Source organism: Martes martes (genome assembly GCF_963455335.1).
Source record: "Martes martes genome assembly, chromosome: 9".
Taxonomy (NCBI): domain Eukaryota; kingdom Metazoa; phylum Chordata; class Mammalia; order Carnivora; family Mustelidae; genus Martes; species Martes martes.
Window position 1 is genome coordinate 41,303,482 of NC_137896.1, and position 26,339 is coordinate 41,329,820.

At 39.8% G+C, this 26,339-nt stretch overlaps 1 protein-coding gene across 2 annotated transcripts in view; it reads left to right on the forward strand.

Moving 5' to 3' along the window:
• Positions 1-25,009, forward strand: part of DSTN (destrin, actin depolymerizing factor) — a 39,983-nt gene extending 14,974 nt beyond the window's left edge. For both annotated transcript variants that reach the window (XM_080814496.1, XM_080814497.1), the window contains exons 2-4: positions 17,544-17,851; positions 21,158-21,234; positions 23,760-25,009. In XM_080814496.1, the coding sequence (XP_080670622.1) occupies positions 17,544-17,851; positions 21,158-21,234; positions 23,760-23,869 (495 nt within the window). In that variant the 3' untranslated portion in view covers positions 23,870-25,009. The remainder of the gene's footprint in view (positions 1-17,543; positions 17,852-21,157; positions 21,235-23,759) is intronic.
• The last annotated feature ends 1,330 nt before the right edge of the window (positions 25,010-26,339 follow it).

The window sequence follows — 26,339 nt, forward strand, 5'->3', positions numbered from 1 at the left end:
AAGAGAAACCTTTTGCGTTTATCTAATTATGTGTTCAAAATGATTTTTTCAAAGGGAAGTAGAATTTTTTTTTTATTGTTGTTGAAGTAAAGACTAGAAGTAATGTATAGCTTTTTCCATTCAGGGTAATTTACATGAAGTAAGATTTACCATGTTTAGTGTGAGTTCTGCAGTTTTTGCGGATGTATGCAGTTGTGTAACTACCATGACAATCAGAATACAGAATCGTTCCTTCACTCTAAAAAGCTCTTGTTAATCCTTCCTGTCCCTAACAACCACTGATCTGTTTTTTGTCCCTATAATTTCACCTTTGAAGAATATCATATAAATGGAATTACCTAATGAGACACTTGCAGTCCAGTTTCTTTTCACTTAGCCAGAGCATTTGTGCATCAGCATTTTGTTCCTTTTTATTGTGATCAGTATTCTGTTCCCCACTTGAGCCTTTCCTATGAAGGCTGAGACAGAATACTGTAGAGCTCTTTTTTCTTTTCCTGTATTGATAAATGCTTGAAACAGTCTCTCTCTTCACCTTGGTATAGATACATCTTACTATTACATAGGGCACTGGGGCACCTGGGTGCCTCAGTCTGTTCTCAGACTCTTGATCTCAGCTTGGGTCTTGATCTCTCAGGGTTGGGAGTTCAGGCCTGGTGTTGGGCTCTGTGCTGGGAGTGGAGCCTACTTAAAAAAATAGTGCTGTTGTATTTTCAGTTGTGGAATTAAACAGCTACTTAACAAGGGTGTGGATTGCACAACTTTGGAAATGTGTCCATATGTTTTATACGATATTGATTTCTTAAGTGTTAAATTCTTTGCATATTGATTGTTGTATGCATTAAGGTCTCCAGCATTTATTCTGGAATTAAATGATACTTATATATCAGGCACTTTTTTTAAAAAAATAATATATTTGCGACTTTTTTTTTTTTTAAAGATTATTTATTTATTTGACAGAGCACGTGCACGCCACAAGCAGGGGGAGCAGCAGGCAGAGGGAGAGAGAGAAGCAGGCTCCCTACTGAGTAAGGAACCTGATGCAGGGTTCTATCCCGGGACCCTGGGATCATGACCTGAGCTGAAGGCAGATACTTAACCAACTGAGCCACCCAGACATCCCTATTTGACTGTTGAAACGATACTAAGTAGAGATCTTGTATAGATTAAGTAAATTAATTAATTAATTAATTAAAGATTTTATTCATTTATTTGACAGACAGAGATCACAAGTAGGCAGGGAGGCAGGCAGAGAGAGAGGCTCTTTGTGGAGCAGCAAGCCCGATGCGGAGCTTGATCCCAGGGCCCTGGGATCATGACCTGGGCCAAAGGCAGAGGCTTTAGCCCACTGAGCCACCCTGATTAAGTAAATTTATTAAGCAGCTTTACAATTCTGGGTAGGTGGGAGATTGTACATGTGTTAGAGGGAATTGGTAAAGATAATGAGTTAAGGTGAGATACCTCATTGTGGTCTTGGTTTGTGTTTCTGTGATGATTAATGTTGAATGCTTTCATATATCTGTTGGCCATCTGTATGTCTTTAGAAAAATGTCTTTTTAGATCCTCTGCCCATTTTTAAATTGGATTGTTTGCTTTTTCTGCTCTTGAGTTGTATAAATTCTTTATATGTTTTGAATATTTAGCCCCTTATCAGATATATGATTTACCAATATTTTCTCCTGTTTGGTAGTTTACTTTTTCATTTTGTTGATAGTCTCCTTTGCTCTGTAGAAGCATTTTTAGTTTGATGTAATCCTGCTTGTTTATTTTTGCTTTTATTGCCTTTCCTTTTGGTGTTAAATTAAAAAAACAAAACAAAAAAACAAAGCCATCACCAAGACCTGTGTTGAGGAGCTATGGGTCCAGGTCTTAATATTCAAGTCTTTAATCCATCTTGGGTTAATTTCTGTGTATGGTATAAGACAGTGGTCCAATTTCATTCTTTTGTATTTGGCTGTTCAGTTTTAAAACACCATTTATTGAGGAGACTGTCTTTTCCCCATTGTATATTCTTGGCTTCATTGTTGTAAATGAATGGACTAAATATGCACTGAATGGCTATTATCAAAAAGACAAGAAACTAAGTGTTGGTGAGGATGTGGAGAAAGAGGAACCCTTGTGCACTGTTGGTGGGGATGTAAATTGGTGCAGCTATTATTGAAAACAATATGGAGGTTGCTCAAAAAATTAAAAATAAAACTACCATATGATCAGTAACTCCACTTCTGGGTATTTATCCAGAGGAAACAAAAACACTCAAAAAGATAAATGTGTGTCATGTTCACTGTAGCATTATTTCCAGTGGCCAGGGCATGGAAACAACCCAAATGTCCATGGATGGATGATGGATAAGAAAATGTGGCGTGTGTGTGTGCCATAAAAAGATTTTCTCATCTCTGACAATATGGATGGACCTTGAGGGCATTATGCTGTGTGAAATAAGACAAAGACAAATACTGGATGGTCTCACTTACATGTAGAACCTAAAACAAAGCACCCTCTGCCCTTAACTCATAGATACAGAGAACAGGCTGTGCTCTCTCTGTATGCTTCTGGCCACAGCAGTGGTATGGTCATGGATTCTGGGGATGGGGTCACCCACCCTGTGCCCATCTATGAAGACTGTGCCTTGCCCCACACCATCCTGCATCTGGACCTGGCTAGTTGGGACCGGACGGACTACCTCATGAAGATCCTCATGGAGTAGTACAGAGAACAGATTTGTTGTTGCCAGAGATGGTCGGAATGGTTGAATGTGGTCTAAAGATAACAAACTTTCAGTTATAAAATTAAGAAGTCAGGGGATGCAATGTATATCCTGGTAGATATGATTAATAATGCTGTTATATATTTGAAAGTTGCTAAGAGAGTAAATCTTAAAAGTTCTCATAAGAAAAAAACTAACTGGTGATGGATGTTACCTAGAGTTATTGTGGTGATCATTTCACAATATACGTAAGTATCGAATTGTTATGCTATACACTTAATATTATATGCTAATTTATAGCTCAGACAGTTCTTTCAGTGTTACCTATCACAAGAACATTCATGTTTCCTTGATATAATGGGCGGTGAGTTGTCACTTAGAAATCAGATAGTATAAAAAATTTTCCATCTTTACAAGTTTTTTCTTGTCAGTCAGTTATGAGGAGTCTAAAGAAGTAGAAACGTTATACATTTATGCAAACAGTATTTCAGAGGATGAAAGTTCTATGTCTTCAGGAAGAAAACAGTAATAATAGCAAATCTCATCAGGACCAAAATACTCCAACAGAGAGTGATAAAAATTACTTAGAAGAGTTTTTTGCTTTATTTTTTCTTGAAAATACTAAAGTTTTGAAATGAAGGATTTTCCTTGGTGTAAAGTGAAGAATTATACTATAAGGATGAGAAAAAATATCTCAAAGGTAATAGTACATTTCATAAAAATTTTTATGGAATAATTGTTTTTCAAAATTGATAAAGTAGATGATAGTTCTGAGGTTGAAATAGGGTTGGAAAAAAGATACTGAGTTCTTGCATTTAAGGAGCACAGTCTAGTGAGAGAGGCACACAAACAATAGTTAATTACAGTAGTAGAGAATACTGTGGTAGAAGCAATTATAGTCTGTGTAAGTACATAGAAGGATGTACTTGAGGTGGTGATTGAGGGACCAGGTGAGAGCTGCCTTCCCAGAGGAGATGATGATGCCTAAACTGAGGTCCTGAAGGACTTAAGCAGGTGAAGAGGACAGTAAAACATCTCAAAAGAACATGGTGTTTTCAGAGAATCACAAAGAGTTGTACGTGGCTGGTATTAAGGGGAATGTAGTAGGACAAGTGGAAAAGAGGCTGTGGAAATAGTCCATAAAGGGCTTGACATGGCATGGGTTTTATCCTGAAGAAAATTTGAAGCTTAAAAGAAAATAGTAAAAGTGTAAGACTGTTTGCCAGTGTGCTTACTGTCGTTGGCTTCCCCCCTCCCATTCTTCTGTCTAGTTTTTTTTGTGGAGCGGAGAAATGGGGGAATATTATTTTCTTTATCAGGCTTGCAAAACTTGTTGTTCCCACCATTCCTACCCTCCCTTTCTGACTCCCTGCTTCCCAGTTGGTGGGGGCGGTGAGTGGGGGTTGGGGATCTGTTAACAAATCTGATTTGGATTGCCTGTAAGATTGCATACAATCTGAATGAGATGGATTGTTTTTAGCAGCTGGGCATTATTGTATCTAATCCACTTTCACTGTTGAAATGACTTTCTGTAAGGTTTTTTTTTTCTTCTGGTGGGGGTGTGGGTCATATTTCATAGACTTCTGGTTATCGAATGATTTTATTTTCCCAATAAAGTGTAACCATATAATTGTTTTAGTGGAACTCTAAAATTAATATGTAGCTAATAGAATGCTATTTGGTCTGCCTAGGCTATCTCAAGGACATTGTGTTTTGCTATGAGGTGAGTGAAGGACTTCTATAATTGGGAAATTGTTTTCAGTAATGAGTGTATTAAGGCAGAGAGTTAACGTGAAACATTTTCTGGATCTCTGATAGCTTATGTAGTGACTTTGTGCAAATTACAGAATGATGCTTCCTCTGGTGATGTGGCCTCAGGAGACAGGAGATGGTCCTCCCTTGGACAGTCGAAGCCCTGCAGGCGCATCCCTTGGATAGTGGAATATGAACTTGAATTTAGCTCTATCTTGCAGTCTTAAGCAAGGCATAATCTATAAAACTGTATTCAGCAGCACCAGACATTTCGAATTTACCAAGGGACTGAGGATTTGCTGTGAGCTTGCTTGACTGATGTATACAGGGTAGGGACAAACTTTAGAACAAAGCCTGTTAACTCACCCCACAGGCCCCAGTTGTCATCACTGTAGATTTTGACTTACAGGTGTAAGTGGTAGTTGTGCCTAGAAAAATGGTAAGTGGTCATGTAACTGACTTTTGACTTCTTAACAGAAGAGTGTTAAGTCATTTGCTCTTGCATGTCTTTGCTGTGCTACCATTCTGTGGTTACGGAACAAAAGAAGAGAGGTACATCAAATGTCATTTTGGCTTTTTAATTCATATTTCTGGCTATCAGGGAACAGATAGAAATTACTATTTCAAATATAAGTTTTAAGCTGTCTGTATTTCTTTTATTCATAGCCTTCTATCACTCAAAGGCTTCATTAACAATCAGCCACATTAGTAATTAGAGGGAGCAGAAAAACCTCTAACCAGGTTTTCTGTTTCATAATAATATGAATCACTGAATGATACCATTGACAGGCACTGTCTTTAGGTGATTTATTTGTGTTATCAGTCTTCTTGAGTTAGGATGATCAAAATTCACATTTTACAGATGAGACCGAGGTTTAAAGAAGTTAGCTAACTTGTTCATGTTACAAGATTTGAGTAAGATAGATTCACTGTGCTTTCTCCACTGGTTAAAAAGTCTTCTAAGATTAAATGTTCCAAATTCTGTTTATGAGAAACACAACAAATTGAAAAAAAAATTACATATCTGACTTTATCAGCTTATTTAAAACATGTATTCCCAATTAATTATAAAATTCATCTGGAATGATCATTTGTAATATTACATAAGATGAAGTTATCCTGATTGTTATTATATAAACTTTGTACTGTAAACTCATTATTTCATATCTTCCCCAGTATCTAGCATTTTTTTCCTCAAGAAGGAAAAGAACTTTTGGGGGGCAGCTGGGTGGCTCAGTCATTTGAGTGTATGACTCTTGATTTCATCTCAGATCATAATCTTGGGGTCATGGGATCAGCCCGCATCGGACTTTGCACCCAGTGTGGAGTCTGCTTCTCTCCCTCAAAAATAAATAAAAAAATTTTTTTTAAAGATTTTATTTACTTACTTGTCAGAGCGAGAAAGACCACACAAGCAGGGGGAGTGGTAGGCAGAGGAAGAAGCAGGAGCCCAATGCAGGCCCCTGGGATGTGACGTTGACGCTTAACTGACTGAGCCACCCAGGTGTCCCAAAAATAAGTAAAATCTTTTTTTTTTTTAAGGTTTTATTTATTTACTTGACAGAGATAGGGAGAGAATACAAGCGGCGGGAGCAGCAGGGAGAGAGAAGCAGGCTCCTGCTGAGCAGAGAGCCCAATGTGAGGCTCGATCCCAGAACCCTGGGATTCTGATCTGAGCTGAAGGCAGTCTATTAACTGACTGAGCCACCCAGGTGCTCCCCCCAAATAAGTAAAATCTTTAAAAAAGTAAAAAAATTTTTGGTATGCCATCTGTATGACTTAAAATATTTGCTTAAGTCAGGACTTGTTGTCTGAAGTTCTATGACTGTTCTTCATTTTGGTTGTTTTGACTTTTCCAGGTCAATACTCAGAATATTCCAGCAAACAAACACAGCATCTTATGTATATTTACCTTCCGGGTTGCTTCCTTGCCCCCAGAAATAGGCAACCATAATTATTGGTAAACTAGAATTGAAATCCTTGCCCTGTCACTAAAGAGAATAACAACTAAGGTTCCTGATGGCATGAGTCATCCATAAAGCTAAATGATATACTGTTTTTCCAAGGCAGAAAACTATGTAATATGTCCTATAAATTTGTTTACCTAAAATATACTATTAAGAGTTAATTTTATGTTATTTTTATGTTAAATTACTTAAAATAAGGATAAAAATTTAGTTGCTCAGTTGCATTAGCCTCATTTCATGGGCTCAACAGCCATGTGTGGTAGTGGTTACCATACTGGAAAGTTTAGATACAGAACATTTGGATCATCACAGAAATTTCTGTTAGACAGCATGGGTCTCTCAAACAAAGGGACTAAGGATTTTGTAAATCATTTAGCCTTCAAGGCAGTGGTGGTGGAGAGAGTGTCTTAGCATTCATTTATGTAGGGACCCTTTTTTCCTGCTTTCAGTATGATGACTAAGCTAGAAAATCCTGTTGTTTACCTGAACTCTTCAGAGAATAAATTCCAGAATTCCACAGATTGGTAGCACGGTGGAACTCAAGAAGGGATCTAGGGGCCTATGTGTGTCTCAGACAAATTGCACTCATTCTTCCTAGTTTGAACTAATTTATTTCTTGTGTTTTTTTGTCCTTGTGGGTTTATGGGTTTTTTTGTTTTTTGTTTTGTTTTTTTTTAAATCCCCTTTTTGTGCTTCAGTGGAGTTTTGGTAGGGAGATGGGTGGATGTATTCAGCTGCCCCATCATAACATAGGACCTGCGAGGACCTGGTCATTTCTGTGTGGAAATGTGTCTTGAAGCACTTGTCACTCTTTTTATTTTTTGTCTCAGTGTTCTTGCTCAGAAGCATCAGTTGTAGTAGCGAGAAGCCCAAATGTTTTATAGTCTGTCATTTTGGTTTCTTTTGGCTATTGTTCAAGACATGGTGTAAATAAAGGAGAATCATGAACCCATTTTTAAACTCCCCAACTCCTTTGATTATGCTTGTCTTGGGTATTTAAGAGTTGGATAGGTTGAGAAAGGAACTAATGCCTGATTTCTGCCAGGTGCTTATAAATTTTAAATTGTATTTGTCTACTGTGCAGTAACCTACTTTCAGATATTTCAGACTCTCTTAGCTTAGAAAAATAAAAAATAAGTTACAAAAAAAATACTTTCCTGAAGTAGGAAGTTAACTTTCATTCCTGTTTCCTCCAGTGAGGTTTATGTAAGGTGTAGTTGGCAAAGTCAGCTGTACTGCTTCATTTCATAGTAGAAATAGACCATTTACGGTATTCTGGTTTAGGATGGACTGCTGTAAGTCATTAGTTTTGGGGCCGGTTTAGTTGTTTACAAAAAATTGAATCTGAAAAACTTGATGCTCCTTCCAAAAATTACAGCCCTTATGCTAGAATTGTTGAGAGAATTGATGTTTTAAGTGTGTTCTGTCGTTTGCAATTATTAAAATACCCAGTGTTACACATTCTCTGTAGCGTTTACTTCCCCTTCTGTTTGTGAGGAGTATCATTATTTAGAGAAGCGCACACTGAGTGAATCTTGAGTGTTAAGGTGGGGCCTCAGATGTACTCATTTCATCTGTCAGTCAGTGTTTTGCAAAAGCTCTGCCAGAGGACACTCAGGTTTGAGATCTGTTATACTTCATGAACGAGTTAAAAACTGGTAGTTGGTGAGTCAAGTAATAGAGTCAAGTAATTATTTAACAGCAACTGTTTTGACAAGGGGGGTGGAGTTTAAGAGCGACTGTTACTTTCCAGTGGCCACTGGTACAGAACACACAGAAACTGAAGCTTTGGATTGGGTGTCTTTGTAAGGTATTCACAGTGCTCTTGTAGCGGGCAGTCTTTTCTCCAGATTTTCCTCCCCAGCTGTGTAGCAAATTTTGGTGTGATGTTCCGAGTATCCTTTAATGGTCTTTATTCTTAAAACTTTGCATTTAAACTTAATAACTTAAAAAAATAAACATAAAATCAAAACTGAATTTGATTTTCCTTTTTAAAATAAACTTTGATTCCTTCACAGCTAAGCAGTTAATATCTCAGTAATCTAACATTTTAGAGAAATACTGAAAAGTGAGATTGATGGGAGAAGACCTTTTCTATTAGGTAAAAGTACCGTGTAAAGCACAGATGATTCTGTAGATCAGTGTTACAGTTGTTTGTATTTTAAGATTTGCTATAATGTCTCTTGGTGGTAACAAACCCCCTGAAATAATTACATTTAAAAAAACCAACATTTTATTTATTTATTTGACAGAGAGGGAGGGAGAGAGAGCAGAAGCAGGGGGAGCAGCAGGCTACCCGCTGAGCAGGGAGCCCCATGCGGCTCCATCCCAGGACCTCGGATCATGACCCAAGCCAAAGGCAGCCGCCTAACTGATTGAGCCACCCAGGTGCCCCTGAAATTAATACTTACACAGGAGTGCTTAACCATCATCCTGAATGAACTGTATTCACTATAATTGGCTTCTTTTATAACGATACACATTTTGCTTCATGCTTTTGAGAAAGGACCCATAGGCCTCACCAGGGGTCCATGGCACAAAAATGTTTTGGGCCTGTTTTTTTTTTTGTTTTTTTTTGGGGGGGGGCCTGTTTTTATAAAGTGCTGTTACCACTACTGTTTCATTATAAAAATTAAGCCTGTAGGCAAAAAGGTAAAATAACAATGAGCTAAAATTTTATTATATTTATTGAACTACATTTTAAAGATTTTATTTGTCAGAACACAAGCAGGGGGAGAGGCAGGAAGAGGGAGAAGCAGGCTCCTGCTGAGCAGGGAGCCCGATGTGGGGCTCAATCCTGGGACCCTGGGATCATGACGTGAGCCGAAGGCAGCCGCTTAACCAACTGAGCCACCCAGGCATCCCCAGAACTACATTTTAGTGATCTTCACCTGGAGCTTACTATTGGAAATGCAAAACTTCAGTCTCCACCCCATATTTTAAATCAGAATCTGTAAAATCTGCATTTTAACAAAATTCCCAGGAGATTTCTGTGTACTCTAAAGTTTGATAACTGACCTAGTGCAGCCCCCTCAATAAATTAGTTGGAAGTTACTCGTATACTTCATAGGATGTTAAATGACATGCCTAGGGTAACACAGCTAGTCAGTGGGAAAGCTTGGAACTGGTGCTCTCATAATTCTAGGGCTTTAATTTCAAGTTATCTCCTTTGGGCCTCCAAGATGTTAGTAAGGATTATTTCATATTTTTCCTTCCTGCTAATCTTTACCCCAGTCTTCCACCTCCCCAATCTCCTGAACCAAGGGTAAAAGAGCTCTCAGCTTGTTGCTGTGCTGGGCTATATTAGAGGTTAGGAAGGGAGGGGCCCTGAGACAGTGTTGGGCCAGGGTGTGAGACTGGTATTCCTTGCTTTCCCTGTCTGCTCTGATGGTTTTAGTTTTACTTTATAAAAATCATTATCAGAAATCTAGGGGCTAGTTGCTTCATCTTCCATATCAGTGCTATTACAAGAATATACTAGGTAAATCAAGGTATAACAAATTTAAGCATGTTTATTTATTACAGTTGAATAATGTACAACAGTATTAAAAGTATACACTTTACCTGGTGGGTTTTCATTATTTTCATGGGCAGAATTTAGTATTATAACACTACTAGAGGTAGAGGACCGACCATACTTTTTTAACATCAAAGCCTCTAAAGCTCCCCTAAGGAAAGATGTGAGAAAGTAAGCATTTGAGAAGTCCTAAGCACCAAACTGTACACTTTATTCTGATGCCTTTCTTTCTACCTTCCCAGCCAGCTGTTGTTCAGTACCATTGTTTGTACCTTTGCAGTATCAGCATCCGGCCCTCCTCATAACTGCTCCCGCTACCCTGATGAAGGCCTTGATCACGTCTTGCTTTGCTTACTGAATTAGCCTATTAGCTGGTCGTCTTTCCTTTTTAAAAATATCCAGGGTCCCCATACTCAGCCTAGCATTCGTGGCTTCTTCCACCTGAAGCCAGTCCACATCTCCGTTTCCTCCTCCCTTTATCCTCCTCTCATAGTGTGTGTGCCAGGTTTGCTTCATCAGGAACTAGCTTCGTCCCTCTTTTAGTCCCCTTATTCTGGAGTGCTTTAAATCAGCTTACATGTCAGTCCTCCCTGAGTGCCTACATCCCTCCTCAACCCCCCATTTAATCTCTGCCTTCTTTAAACTCCCTTCCATTAGAGTTTATCAGGGAATAATGAAAGTTTTACCAGATATTGCTGTCTTTATCTTAAACTTCCTAGGGGGTCTTGGGAAGTCTTTGATTTCCTCTGAGGAATGCAGTAGTGAACAAAGCAGACATAGTCCTAAGGAATTTATAGCCTATTTGGGGAGGCAGTCATTAAGTAAATAATCTTAGAGAAAACTGAGGGTATTTACCCCCAAAATACAAAAGCACTAATTCAAAGGAATACAGGTACCTCCATGTTTATTGTAGCATTATTTATAATGGCCAAATTATGGACGCAGCCTAAGTATCCATCGATAGATGAATAAAGATGTGATACACACACACACACACACAACTATGCACACACAATGGAATATTATTCAGCCATAAAAAGGAATGAAATGTTGCCAACTGCAACAATGTAGAGGGAGCTAGAGAGTATAATGCTAAGTGAGGGGAGGGGGGTGGGGGGATGGGTGCAGTAGGTGATGGGAATTGAAAAGAGTATATTTATCATGATGAGTGCTGATAATGTATAAAATTGTTAAATCACTCATTGTATACCTGAAGCTAACATAACACTGTACCTTAACTATACTGGGATTAAAGTAAACATAATAAAAAAACCCCAAAACATTGAAACTGGTAAGTGCTATGCGGTAGAGATTCATGTGTCATGGAATCATGTTAGAGTGGGTTTGACCTAGACAGCTTTTTTGCAAAGTGAGAATTAAGCTGAGATCTGAAGAGTGAATTAGGCAAAGAAGGGTAGGGAAGTGCCGTCCAGGCAGGGTGTACAGTATGAGTAAAGATGGGAGGCAGCATGGCCAGTGTGAACTACTAAGAGAAGGCCAGGGTAGTGAGATACAGAGTTGTGTAATATAAGATAAAGCTGGAAGGGTGGGTAGGACTAGACTATGTTAAAGAATTAGTGCTTTTACCCTCAGATCAATGGAAAGCCATTGAGGTATTTTGAACCTGGATATTGGATTTGTGTTTCATATCTCTGGCTGCAGTGTTGAAGATGAATTGGAGTGTGGAGGGGATCAGCAGTGGGCATGGGCAGTCTGTCATATTTGAACAACTGTAGTAACATATTAAGCCCCATGTCTCAGTGGCTTAACACTGAAAAGACTTCTGTCTATCATGCAGAGTACAGGGGAGTCAGCAGCTCTCTTCTGTCTTAAACTGTGTCCACAAAGGTCCTCTTGTCAGGGGAAGAGAGCTTGAAGATCACTTTTAAAGAGTCAGGGCTGGAGGTCCTTGGTATCACTGTGCTGAGCAGAACTCCCTGGCCCCAGCTGAACTTGCAAGGAAGGCTGGGGAATGTAGTCTTCCTGTGTGGCCATGAAGAGGAGGCAATGTGGTGTACACAAATCTTGATCTCTCTCCTCTGCAGCCAGTTGGGGGTTTAGTGTAGCAGTTCGGATAACAGAGAATGGTGGCTTAGGCTAGAGAGTGGTGACAGATATGGAGAGCGCTGAATGTCTTGGAAAAAGATACAAAAAGTCAAAGAGCCAAGTGAGGTGAGGGAGAAGGAACTATTGAGGATATTATCTCTTAGGTTTGGAGTCTAGCCAGAAAGGAAGACTGGCTAGAAGGGGACTTTGGACATGCTGAGCATCAGATCTCTTTGACACATCCATCTGGAGATGTTAGATAGGAAATTGGGTATAAAAGCTTCGGGCTCAGAAAAGCAGAAATCTGAACAATGTGCAAGTCATTTGTATTAGACACATGAAAACTTAAGCATGGATAAAGCCTCCTAGGGAGAATGCAGGGTCCTTCCTTTCCATTTCCACCTAACTGCCATCAACATCTGTGCACTGCCAGATTGTACTCCCGCCACTCTTCCTGACCTCAGCTGAACCTTTAGATGTCCTCAGAGCCCCTTTGCTTGTTCTTAGGTGATTCCCTTGGCAACTCCCCATAACAGCTATTCTAAATCTTTTTATTTATTTATTTATTTATTTTTATTTTGTTTTAAAGATTTTATTTATTTGACAGACAGAGATCACAAGTAGGCAGAGAGGCAAGCAGAGAGAGGAGGAAGCAGGCTCCCTGCCAAACATAGAGCCCGAATCGGGGCTCGATCCCAGGACCCTGGGATCATGACCCGAGCCGAAGGCAGAGGCCTTAACCCACTGAGCCACCCAGGCGCCCCCGCTATTCTGAATCTTTACCTGATTTGCCCTCAAACTCCTCTACTTCTCCTGGTTTATACTTCACAGAGAATATATAGAGGTTTTCAAGTACAGTTTTTAGCAATGTGTATTTTCCTTCTTGAAGCTATTACCCTCCCTTTTACTATTTTAGAGGAGAGAAGGGTGTAGGTTTTTCCCACCATCCAAAAGTAGAGTGAGCCTGTGAAACCTTTCATAAGCCTGAATGGTGTAGCAATTACCATTAATTTATGTGGAAAAATTTTTATCATTCCCAGAACCAAACATAACCTTTCTTAGACTCTTTCGGTACCTTTAGGACACATCTTGGTTGCAGATGAACAAAATAAATCGAGATGTAGCGCAGATGCTGACAGATACAGTTTAAAGCTATGGTGGCTCCATGTGGAGATGCTGAATGTCGATCTGGGGAAGGAGTTTGGCAGGGTCACTCACTGCTCCAGGTGTGCACTGCTTCCATATAAACACTCAATGCTATTATTGCTTTTTGCCTTTTTTTTGTAAATGTGAAAGTCTTTAGATTTCCTTTGGTCTGTGAAAACAGGTACAAATGCAGATCTTTCGTAAAAGCAAACTGGTGTAACTCGAACTTTTGAAAATCAAGGGCTATTTGTATATTCTTTTCTAAGACATTCCCTCATCTGTACCCTGGATCTCATCAGTCTCTTTAGAGTTCTGTCTCTTAATTTTAAGTGGTTAAGAGTATCCTCTGGAGCCAAATTGCCCGAGTTCAGATCTCACTTCTGCTATAGGTTTCCATGTGACTCTGGCCAAGTTACTTAATCTTTCTGTTCCTCAGTTTCCCCATTTGTAAGATGCAAATAATAACAGTAGCCATCTCAGAATTTTTGTGATTTAGAAATGTCTGACAACATTAAGTACTCAATATTAGGTGTTTTTTTTTTTTCTTTTTCCTTTAGTGGTTTGGTTTTCCTCCTGTTCCTTCAAACTCTTAAACTTTTAGTATGGTCAGATTTCCCCAGTCATAAGATAATTTCTGTAAAGTTAGCATACAGTCTGTTTCCTTTTCCCTTTGCCATTAACTGTCTTGTGCTTTCTGTCTTCACCTCCTCGGTTTACCCCTGTAAATCCTTAGCATATTACCCTGGACTTCTGACTGATTCCTCCAATCTCCTGAAATGCATAGAGACTCAGTTGCCAAACCTGGTGGTCTGTTGCAGTCATTCTCAGACTTTGCAGGCATTGGTGTTGATGACCCTCCCACCCCTCCCCCCAGGATGCCTCCCTGGCTTCTAGGATGCTGTTTTGTCCCTTCTTACTTTTTAGTTTTCTGATCATTTCTTCATAGTCCCCTTGACTTGTTACTCTTTTGCTACTTTGTATTGGTATCTCTAGGATATTGATTATAGTCCGAAGTATCAGTAAGACCCGAGTTCGCATTTCCAATTGCTAACTGGTCATCTTCACCTAGCTGTCTTTAAAGTTTACATCATCTGGATATTTATAATTGCCTCAGAGGTGGTCTTTCTGTTTTCAGTGTGTTTGCCAGTTTTTCCTTCACAGTCTTCAGGGTTAATTTCCTCAAGCATAAGTGTCTATAGTACTCCTCTCATCAGAAACTTTTACAAACATCCTTTCCGGTAGAGAAAAGCTCAGATTTCTCCTAACTGAGGCTTTTAAGATTCCTGTAGGTTATAGCTAGATTTGGCTGACATTAGTTGCATAATAATTGCAGAATAGCTATTTACTTTCTGTTTCCACGCTGGTACATGGTTAGTATGTTTTATTTCCAATCAGAATTTAAAGTGCTGTTTGAGTTAATTCATTTAGATATTGACAGATACATTCAGATGATTGGTTGGCTTAATAAGGCTTCCATTGTTTCCTTCATGCTTTTAAATATGGGTTAGTCAGTTGTGATTTACAGAAATTAGGAAAGTGATAAGATAGGATTGGTTTTGTGGTAGTTTTCTACTCTTGATTTTCTATGTCTACTACCACATGAATGTTTATAAACAAAGTGTGGATTAGATTAGATAGGATTGAAATAGATTATGATTAGGTGTGGACTAGATTTGATAGAATTGAAGTATATTAGAGCTTACCCCAATATTAAGTAAATGCTAGGATCTTAGTATATTTTAACTGCCAGAGTTCTTATGTGTATTTTTAAGTAACAGCTTTACTAAGCTATAATTCACATATCATAAAGTATGATTCAGTGGTTTTCAGTGTATTCAGAGTTGTGGATTCATCACCACTGTCAAATCCCAGAGCATTCATCATACCATAAAGAAAACCCCATGCCCATTAGTGGTCACTCCCCATTCCTTTTTCCCTCTTAAGTTCCTAAAAACCAGTGATCTGCTTCCTTCCTTTCTGAACATGGGTTTGCCTATTTTGAACATTTCATAGAAATAGAATCATGTAATATGTGGCCTTTTATGTCTGGCTTCTTTCACTTTGCATAATGATTTTCACGGTTTATGTTATAGCCTTTAACACTACCTTACTTTTTAATGGTTGAATAATATTCCAGTGTATAGCATGGCATCACATTTTGTTTATCCATTCATTCAGTTGATAAACATTCATTCTTCTGCTTTTTAGCTGCTATCAATCATGCTGCTCTGAACATTTGTGTACAAGTTTTTTTTTGTTTTTTTTTATATTTTATTTATTTATTTGACAGAGAGAGATCACAGTAGACAGAGAGGCAGAGAGAGAGGGAGAGAGAGAAGCAGGCTCTCTGCTGAGCAGAGAGCCCGATGCGGGACTCGATCCCAGGACTCTGAGATCATGACCTGAGCCGAAGGCAGCGGCTTAACGCACTGAGCCACCCAGGCGCCCCTTGTTTTTTTTTTTTAAATATTTTATTTATTTATTTGACAGACAGAGACCACAAGTAGGCAGAGAGGCAGGCAGAGAGAGGAAGGTAAGCAGGCTCCCTGCCAAGCAGAGAGCCTGATGTGGGGCTCGATCCCAGGACCCTGGGATCACGACCTGAGCTGAAGGCAGAGGCTTTAACCCACTGAGCCACCCAGGCGCCCCGTGTACAAGTTTTTATATGGACATGTTTTCATTTCTCTTCTGTATATACCTAGGAATGGCATTAATAGGTATTAATTCTGTGTTTAGCTTTTTGAAAAACTACCAAATGCTTTCCTGAAGTAGCCACACTGTTTCACAATTCTGTCAGCAGTGTAGAAGAGTTCCAGTGTCTCAACAGTCTTACCAACATAGGTTACTGCTGTCTTTGTTGTTACAGTCATCCTAGTGGGTTTAAAGTAGTAGATCCTTGTGATTTTGACATGTTATTTCCCTAATGGCTGATGATGTTGAGCACTTTTCCCAAGTGCTTACTGACCATTTTTATACTTTTTTGGGGAAATGTCTATTCAGACCCCTTACCCATTTTAAATTTGGGTTATCTTTTTTTATTTTTGAGTTGTAAGGGATCTTTATTCTGGATACAAGTTTTTATTGGAAATACAATTTGCAAATATTTTCTCCTTATATGTGGGCTGTCCTTTCCTCTTTTTTAAAGAAAGAGTATTATTTTAGAAAGGGCAGGGTGTGGGGAGAGGGGGAGAGAGAGAATCTCAAGGAGACACCCCGCTGAGTGTGGAGCATGACACGGAGCTCTATCCCACAACCCTGAGATCATGACCTGAGTGGAAACCAAGAGTTGGACACTTCTAAGCCATCCAGGTGCTTTTGTCCTTTCATCTTATATGTAGTTTTATTAATCAAATTACTTGGCATTAATTTTGGGTGTCATTAATATTTTTTGCATTGTTTAGTATTTAAATTTATGAAGTTTATAGTTCTTCCTTTAGAAAAGCTAACATGCAAACCAAAGTAGTTGATGAGGCATCAAAAATTACGGCTTTATAGAGTTAATGCAAATAGAACACACCTCAAAGAAGATGAAATATTAAAAACTCAGGTTGAGACCTTTTGCTGTCACGTTTCAGAATAGCAAGTATAACATGGTAAGAGGTTTATTTTTCTGGTCAGTATGATCCTAAATTATTTTCTTTCTACAGCAATAAATGTTTTCTTATCCTTTTTTTAAATTGAGATATAATAGACAAATAACATTGTGTGAGCTGAAGATGTACAAGGTGTTGATGTGATACATTTACATACCACAGTCTGATGATTACACTAATACCTCCATCATGTCACATAATTATCATGTCTTTTTTGTGGTTGAAACAATTAAAATCTAGTGATTTAATTTAAACTTGGAGATTTTGTAAGTGAAATTTTAAAGGCATATGATTAATGTGTTATTAAATATTAATCACATAATTTTGAAATGTATATAGAACAAAGACCTTTTAATTCTTTAATTAGAGAAAGACATGCTGGCAGAATGGAATTTTCTCAGTGCAGCCACTCTGTCCATCTGCTATGCATTATGAAAAGAATTTTGGGTATTATTAATACCCCAGTTGGAGAGATGACTGCTCCCAGTTAGGGTTCTGAGCAACCCTTTTAAAAGCAGTTGAATCTAGCATATCTTAGGAAGCACCTTTTCCCAAAATTTAGGGTAGGAGGGGCTGCTGTAGCTCAGTCTTCCCTTACACCTAGGCAGTAGTGATGAATACTTTAGATATATAATCTTTTTAATGTTTAATGACTGAAACTAACAATTGCAGCTTAGATTTTGTTTTTCTGTTGGATGGTGAATATACCTTAAAAATTTGAAGTGTATGCCAGTCTATAAGGAAAAGTTACATGGTGTTTTTATATTTGGCACAATAAAAGTTAAAAGCCTCCTTCTGACTTTTTCCCCTTGTTATAGGCCTCCGGAGTGCAAGTTGCAGATGAAGTATGTCGCATTTTTTATGACATGAAAGTTCGGAAGTGCTCCACACCAGAAGAAATCAAGAAAAGAAAGAAGGCTGTCATTTTTTGTCTCAGTGCAGACAAAAAGTGCATCATTGTAGAAGAAGGGAAAGAGATCTTGGTTGGAGATGTTGGTGTAACCATAACCGATCCTTTCAAGCATTTTGTGGGAATGCTTCCTGAAAAAGATTGTCGCTATGCTTTGTATGATGCAAGCTTTGAAACCAAGGAATCTAGAAAAGAGGAATTGATGTTTTTCCTGTGGTAAGCATCAGAAATATTGAGCCTCTGTATAACTCAGAGTTAATCTTACTGTTACCACTTGAAGAAACCAGTTCCTAGGGCCAAAAGGATTTTCAGTCAGTCTATCTGTAGTATTTGTCATTTAATTTTTATTAAGGTTTCATAATGTCTTAGTTACATTAATGTTTGTAGGATCAAAAGTAAATTTTAACTACTCTTTGGATACTTGAAGAATATGACTTTTAGTAGTTGATTCTTTTGATGGGGATAGGGGCGGGAGCTAGATTTTATGCATTCTCTGAACTCAGTTATAAGTTAACATTTCTCTAAAAATTCTTCCTAGAATCCTGAAAAGAAAGTTTACCCCACCAAAATCCTTCTCCAACATGTCTTGCCAGGAACCAGCCTTTCACTTTTTAAAACACCCATCCTTTACTTGTTCCTCTGTGGTTTGCTACCCATTTTTTTTTTTTAAAGGATGAATTAATTTAAAAGGCAGGGGAGAGTGAGTAGAAGGTGGGTCAGAGGGAGCAGGAGAGAATCTCAAGCAGACTCCAGCTGAGACTCGCTAGGGCTTGATTTTGTGATCCTGAGATCATACCCTGAGTCAAACCAAGAGTTGCAGGACTGATCCACTGAGCCACCCAGACGCCCCTGTGGTTTGCTATTTTGGAAGTTGGTACTATCGTTGCAACTCTAACTAGGTCAGTAGGGGGTAGCCACTAGACACGGTGGCTATTTAAATTTAAAGTAATTAAAACCAAGTAAATTTTAAAAATTCATTTTCTTAGTCATTTGCCACATTTCAAACACTCAGTAGCCACCTGTGACTAGTGGCCACCTTATGGGTAGAACAGACAGAACATTTCCATCACTGCAGAAAGCCCTTCTGGACAGCATTGTTCTAAATAGTGAAAAAGTGTTATAAGGTGATTTATGTGGCCTTTTTTCTTAAAAGCCTGCTTAATTTAGTTATCCTGGTCTTTTCAGGTAAGTTTGAGATTAAGCTTGAGTCGAAAGTCACACGTGTCTCTTACTTAGTTGTATTATATTGCTTTCTTTGATATGGAATTCTTACGTAGAATAATTCTCTAGCTTCCAGTGGAAGGGGGAGTGGTAACAGCCTTTGATTTGGGGGGAGTGAAGGTACTCTTGATACTTCTGCCGAGCCAGGACATGGCTAGGAGGGGCTTAGCTCTTTGCTGTAGGTCACCAACAGCTTGGGATATGGAGCTAGGAAATCAGAAGAATTCTGGTTTAAAGGAATGTAACTCTAGATCACACCTCAGTAACATTTCAGCAAGCCTTTATTGAGCTTGATTAAACCAAGATGCTGTGTAGAATATAAACGTGGGATCAGGTGCTTGTTGGGGGCAGCCTATTGTTCTGCAAGTCTGAGAGCCACAAACTTATCTACATAAGGATAGTAGCTGTTGAGACTTCAGACGGAGCCCTTCCTGATTTGAACTTTTATTTCTACCACATTCCAAGTGTTGTGTTAGAGCCTGGGAAAACAGCTGTAACACAGGTGAAGCCTCTGCCCTTCTGAGATTAATAGCTGAGTTGTAGATAACGCAGCTGAAGGTTTAGGCTTCTGAATTGGTGACTGTTTACTTCATTTGCACTACTTTTCCCCTGTTTTTTTCCTACTGTGAAAATAATACATCATTATTAAAGAACATTTGGCAAATAAAGGTAGAAAGAAGAAAAAGGAATTCATTGTTAATGCAGTGTTTTGTTTTGCACTGTTGTTTTAAGAAAATGTACAACCTTATAGGAATTTCCCATAACAGACTCTGTGTAGGGCCCAGGAATGGCTCTTAAGGCGTTTTAAAAATCTGGTTAGAGTAAAATCAGAACAACTAATGCTTTTTCCTGTCCCTGACCTATTTTGCATAAAGAAAGTGCCCACTTGACTTTGCATCTCAAGCCATTCCCAGACCTAAGGTGGTGGTTATGGTTCTGCCTCTCTTGTTGTAAATTCCTTGTTGGGAGGAATAAGCATCTGAGAGACACAGAGACTGCTGTTCCTGGTTTCTAAGAATAGAAACTGCCCTCTGTGGCAGGAGTAAACTAGTGTGAGGTCCACGCTATCCCTCAGTGCTAATAACTGGAATGGTCTGGAAGTACAGCAGCTAAATGCAAGCATTAGGTGTTTAAAAGTATTTAACTACACTCCATGTAGAAGTGTATCAAGATAGCGTGGAGCGGAGGCAGGCCTGGAGTTTGGTGACATAGTGGGAAATAATTCACGGAGAAGCAGTTTGAATAGGATTCAGCTTTTCTGTGCATTGTTAGTATGTCTCTTATTTTTCAGTATTGCTGGTGAAGAAAGTTATGAAGCATATGCTGTGCTTCCAGGATTCATTCAGGAGTAGGGAGACACTAAAGGTTTTATTAAGTACAAGATAATAGTAATATTGACAGTTAAAGCACAGTTGCTGAATTGCTAAGCTTAAAAAAAATCCTTGTGACATGTTTTATTTTGTTAGTCTAAGATGGAAAGCAAGTACTCTCCTGTGGTCAGAATTTGCTATTTGTGTGTTGGAATAGACATAAATGAAGGGACTGGGAAGGATTAAGAAGGAGTCTTTTACTTCCTTTTCTAAAATGGAATATATTACAAATAATCTGAAGCAAAAATGCTAAAATCTCTAGTATTTCTTTCTTTCTTTTTTTTTTTTTTAAAGATTTTATTTATTTATTTGACACAGAGAGCGAGATTACAAGTAGGCAGAGAGGCAGGCAGAGAGAGAGGAAGAAGCAGGCTCCCCGCATGGCAGAGACCCCCAGATGCGGGACTCGATCCCAGGACCCTGGGATCATGACCTGAGCCGAAGGCAGAGGCTTTAACCCACTGAGCCACCCAGGCGCCCCTCTAGTATTTCTTAATTCAGGGTGGCAGATACTTGATTTACAGATTATCCTCTATATTTTCTGAAGCTTTTTTTCTAACCAGAAAGAGTTTTGAAAAGCAAGATGGTTGTTATTAGCCTGAACTCGAGCCTTTATTGATAAAAATGAGGGAAAGTTTAAAACAAATTGAGTAATACAGTCAGTTATCCAGTGTTTTTTTAAAATGGCCCCATTAATCTGATCTTTAATTGGTGGTTCTCTGATTTTATTCCACCTTAGTCAACCTGAGCCATTCCATGTGTGCCTCTCCTTGATAGTGTCCAGGGAGGGGCGGAAATAGACACATTGTGTAGTCAGCAAAACTCCCAGGAGATTCTGAGGACCGTTCCCCATCACTGATGCAAACGTTTAACACAGTGTAATTGTACTTTCTCTAAACATTGTTTTCATTTTTGGTATCTTTCTATGCAGGGCACCAGAATTAGCTCCTCTGAAAAGTAAAATGATCTATGCAAGCTCCAAGGATGCCATCAAAAAGAAATTTCAAGGTATGGATTAGATTTACTTCCAGACATTTAGAGGTATGGTGGACCGCTGGAATGTGGGCTACATCTTTTCTAAGAAGCACCTTACTTCCTTTGGAGACCCTTGGTGACAAAGAAGGCAAGTGTTGCCTCTTTTGAGGAAAAACCTGGAAGGTTGAACCTCACTTTTAGTGTGTCTTCTGTCTTGTGCTGGGCACTCTGGATCTGAACGACCTGTCTTAAAAACCTTATTCTTGGGCGCCTGGGTGGCTCAGTGGGTTACAGCCTCTGCCTTCGGCTCAGGTCATGGTCCCAGGGTCCTGGGATCGAGCCCCGCATTGGGCTGTCTGCTCAGCGGGGAGCCTGCTTCCTCCTCTCTCTCTGCCTACCTCTCTGCCTACTTGTGATCTCTGTCTTTCAAATAAATAAATGAAATCTTTAAAAAAACAAACAAGAACAACAACAAAAAAACCCTTATCCTTCGTTCAAAAACCCTTTACTCTCTGGACATTGTGTCCATCTTGTTTGTTTGGGCTGGCTTCAGATTAGTTTGGGATGCTGCCGAGTTTCTCACATAGCATATGGAGATTCAGTGGTTTACATTGGCTGTGCTACATAATGAATTTATGATGGCCTATGAATGTGTTGACATAACAAACTTGAAGTAAGGAGACATTCATAAATGGGGAAGGATACTCTTTAGCTTTATTTTGGAATGGTATGACTTTAGGTAACTGACTCACCTGTGTCCAAAGGAAAGTGCTCTTATCCTTGAAGGCCACTTATCTCTGACTTGCCACAGGGTGATTGGGATCCTGCTGTGATGGCCTGGCCATACTTACTACCTCCAGCCAGGAGGGAAGTGTTGGTACGATGGGAAGAGCATGGGACAAATGCCCAGAGGTCTGCACTGAGGGCTAACCTTATAACCTAACTGCTGTGTGACCCTGGCCCCAAGCGCTTAACTTCCTGGGGCCTTGATTTTCTTCGCGGCGGAATGGGAGGCTTGGTCTGGATTGTGTCACCTCCATGTAAGAGGTTGGCCCACCACCTTCCTGCCATGGCCAGCACCAGAGAGCTGGGCAAGCCAGGGTCACAGGACTTGGCCCAGTGTGGTTTTGTTTTTGTTTTACTGTGGCTGGTTTTTATATTCTTGTGGTAGAACAGGTTTTCTCTAGCTTGTTTTACCTAGGAAAACTAAATTCTCACTTCTTTTCTTGAAACCTGCTGCTGCATCATTCAGGCCTTGTCAGATTCTCCGTGTGTTTGGGCCACTCCCCAGAGGTGTGTTCACCAATTGGTTAACTGATTGACGATGGATTCCACACCATGCTTATGTTGTGTTGCCTTTCAGTAAAGGAAGGAATTGCTATATAGATTTGACCTGCTGATGTTAAAGATGGTCACCTTGTTGCTTTTTTCTCCCTTGTGAAACTATCACTGGCTTTCTCCAGTCACCCTTAAGTGGTCCAAAAGCTGATCTGCTGTACTTTCTGCAGCTCAAGAAATGGACTTAAAATTATGGAGGATCAGAAACAGTGCATCTGTTTGAAAGATAGCAGCTGTTTACGGAGAAGCTACTGTATATAATTCCCTAAGTGAGCTCATTCTGCCGTGAGGTGGTGTACTTTTTCTGCGAAAGCCATCAGTACACATTTTACATAGTTTTCATTGTGACAGATTTCTTAAATGTGTAGTATAACACCACAGGAAAGCTAACTTCTCCAGAGCAAAGGAGATGCCAGTTGTAAATACGGTTATTCTTCAGTATAGTCAACTAAAATCAACTGTGCAACTGAAGCATCGACTTTGTATTTTTACTTATTTAAAATTTTTTTTTTAAATTTATTTGTTAGAGAGAGCGAGCGAGCAAGCACAAGCAGAGTGGTAGGCAGAGGCAGAGGGAGAAGCAGGCTCCCCACCGAGCAAGGAGCCCGATGTGGGACTCGATCCCAGGACGCTGGCTGGGATCATGACCTGAGCCGAAGGCAGCCGCTTAACCAACTGAGCCACCTAGGCGTCCCTATTTTTACTTATTTTAAAAAATAAAATTACTAGATCTGCTTTTTAACTTTTAATTGAAGCATAACATATCTATAGAACGTGGACATCTAAATTTTTATAGAACTCACTATTCACAAACAGAAATGGTTATTTCTTGATTTAACAACCGGCATCCGAGAAGTCTCCCTTGTGCCCCTTCTCTTGTGTCACTTTCTCTTAGTCCTTCCATATGGGAACCAGCAGCGTGGCTTCCAGCAGCAGGAGTAGCTTTGGCTGATTTCCGTTATACAAATAGAATCATCCAGACCGTATGCTTGGATGAAGTTTGGCTTCTTTTAGTCAGTGTTCTCTTCTTTAGTCGTTCATTTTCATGCACATAGTTACAGATTATTGTCCTTACTGTGTAGTAGTCCACTGTTCATATGTGCTGCAGCTGTTCTGTCCATGTTAGAACTGGTCTTTTAAAACAGCTTCCTGTCTTAGAGAACAAACAGGTTATGTTACTGCTATAATCCTTAAAGAGAATTGTTGTTTTTCCTCCCTAGGCATAAAACACGAATGTCAAGCAAACGGACCAGAAGACCTCAATCGGGCTTGTATTGCTGAAAAGTTAGGTGGATCCTTAATTGTAGCTTTTGAAGGATGCCCTGTGTAGACCATCATTCAGTGCCACAGATCGAAAGCTTCCATGTTTAATGTTACCCTCTTGCTATATAAGTAAAGCAAATATGTTTAGGCCAGGGTCTCACAGAGGGGGAGCTGTCTTGTCATCTGTTAAAGTGAACTAAATATTCTATAACGTGCAGATGGCCCTAAATACATCTAAAATCTAAAGTTTTATTGGTGTGAAATTAAATTCTTATTGGCCAAATGCCTGTTTTGATGAGTTGGCTTGTAAAGGTTTTTGTTAAACTCATGATTTTTAATAATGCAGTTATCAGACAGTACAAGGGCCATATGAAGAGAATTATTGCATCTTTGTAACCTCAGCAGTTAACTTGGTTTCTTTTGCTTAGAGAATTGGTTATAATCTGGTTATAATTTTGGCCCAAATTCTTCATTTTCTCTTGAGCTAAACTGCATAATGGAAAATAGATCTCCTTAGCACATGTAACAGCACTAATACACTAACTACAGTAAGACTAAGTCAGGCAGTCTTTTAATTCTAGCAGATGTGTGATGGAGACTGCCTCAGAATCGTGCACACTTCTAACCAGCGCTGACCTAGCAAAGCACTATTTTGAGCATGCAGTTGGAATATGGGGAGCAGCTCCCTGCACCCGCAGTGAGCTTTCCGCGGGCTAGTTGGGAGACTGTTCAGAGAGTGACCTTGCATCTTGGAGATAAAATCACCGGAGTGTTCTAGGGAGAATGTACAGTACCTTGCAACAGCTAATTATAATGCAGATTAGGGCTCCATTGTAATTACAGCACTTTGTTAATGAAGATGATAAAATGGTGTATTGACAAGCTGGGACACCTGTCACAACTTAAACTGTGTCTCCTTCAGAATTTTGTTGCTTCTGGTACAGTAAGGTGTGGAAGAACACTAAGTGTACGTGTACGCTGGGGCCTGGGAGAACTTACTAATTTCCTAGAGCAGCTTGTTGATTGTATGTGGAATGGGGAGCAGGGATAATGGATGACACCCTTGGGAAGCCACCACCTCATGACGCTTGGAGGTGATTGTCTTTAACATCACAGGCATAACACTTTGAAAAATATAGAGATGCACACAGTTGAACTTAGAAGTAGCAGTATTGGCTTTATGTAATAAAGGAAGCATTTTTAACTTACCTCTTGTGTAATTATTCATGTGGGAATTGGGGATGAAGGATTTTGCTTTCTATAAATGGGATGAGGCATGTGGAGGTTTGGATATTTCAGACAATTAGAGTTAAAACCACAGTTCCTTCCCCCTCTTATTGAATGAGGAAGTTGGTATAAAAAAGCTGGGTATCTTTTTCTTACTCCAAATGTGTATCCAAATACTAGGCTTTTATCTCCTTTCTGCTTTTTTTGGGAGGCAAGAAAGTTATGCTGTAATCAAAATGCTTCTTTCAAAATTGCCTAGAAGACCGCGCTGGCTACTGGCTTACTGGTGAGCTGCGTGTCATTCTTTCATCCTGAATTTCTGATTCCCTGTGCTGCAAAGTAGTGCTGTTAGTGACAGTCTCTGAACGGGCCTCCCAAGAAGTGTAGCTATCCACGGCTGTTTGACTCCAGAATGAGCCTTGTAGGTAGAGCCAGGTGTCTGATGAGGGAGTTGAGGAGGAAGTCGTGACATATGGCACTTCTTGGAGAACCAGCACTGTCTGCTGGTGTGTGTGCATTTGCTTGGGGGTGGGGGGTGGCGGTGCAAGAGGGATGCATGCTGTGGGGAGGGCTTCACACAGGGTACAAGGACTGGAGAGAATTTAAGCCTCTCCCACAGGCCAGAAATTGGGAAGTTGCTAACAGTTAACTTGTATCTCCACCTAGGGGAGCTTTTGAGAGTCTTACTGCATTCCTGAGGTGGGGGCTCAAGAATCCGGCTAACAAGGACTCCAGGTCATTCTGATGCCAGATGTGAGTCTGAGACGTCAGCGGACTCTGGTGAGGGATCAGACTGCAGGTACACCTGCTTTTGGCAAGCACGTTTGCATTCCTGCAAGTGCAGACGCAGCACGGGCGTGTGTGCACAGAAGACTAACTGGAGGGTCATCTGCTCAGACTCTTTTGCCCTGGGAAAGAAGCAGACAAAGCCACTGCAAATAGAAATTCAGAGCTTGACTATGAAGTTCGTTATTTCAGGGAATATTAATCCCTGAGAAAACAGTGAGCACAGTGGCTCAGATAATAGAATTAGGCTCAGTCAAGTGGTTTCCTTTTTTGCAGAACAGTCCAGAGGGCTGGCTGATCACACATAGGAAGTGCAGCTTCTCTTTCTTGGCTGGTTGGTTGCTCTTCGGGCTTTCACACTAGGTATGCCCAGGGACACATTACTTTGCCATGATTTGGGCATTTCTGAAATACAGACTGACAGACACCAGACCAAGTTCAAACTGGGCTGCAGCTGTAAGAAGGGTCATTCTAGTTGACCCCTGGAACAACACAGGTTTGGACTGTGGGGGTCCATTTATATG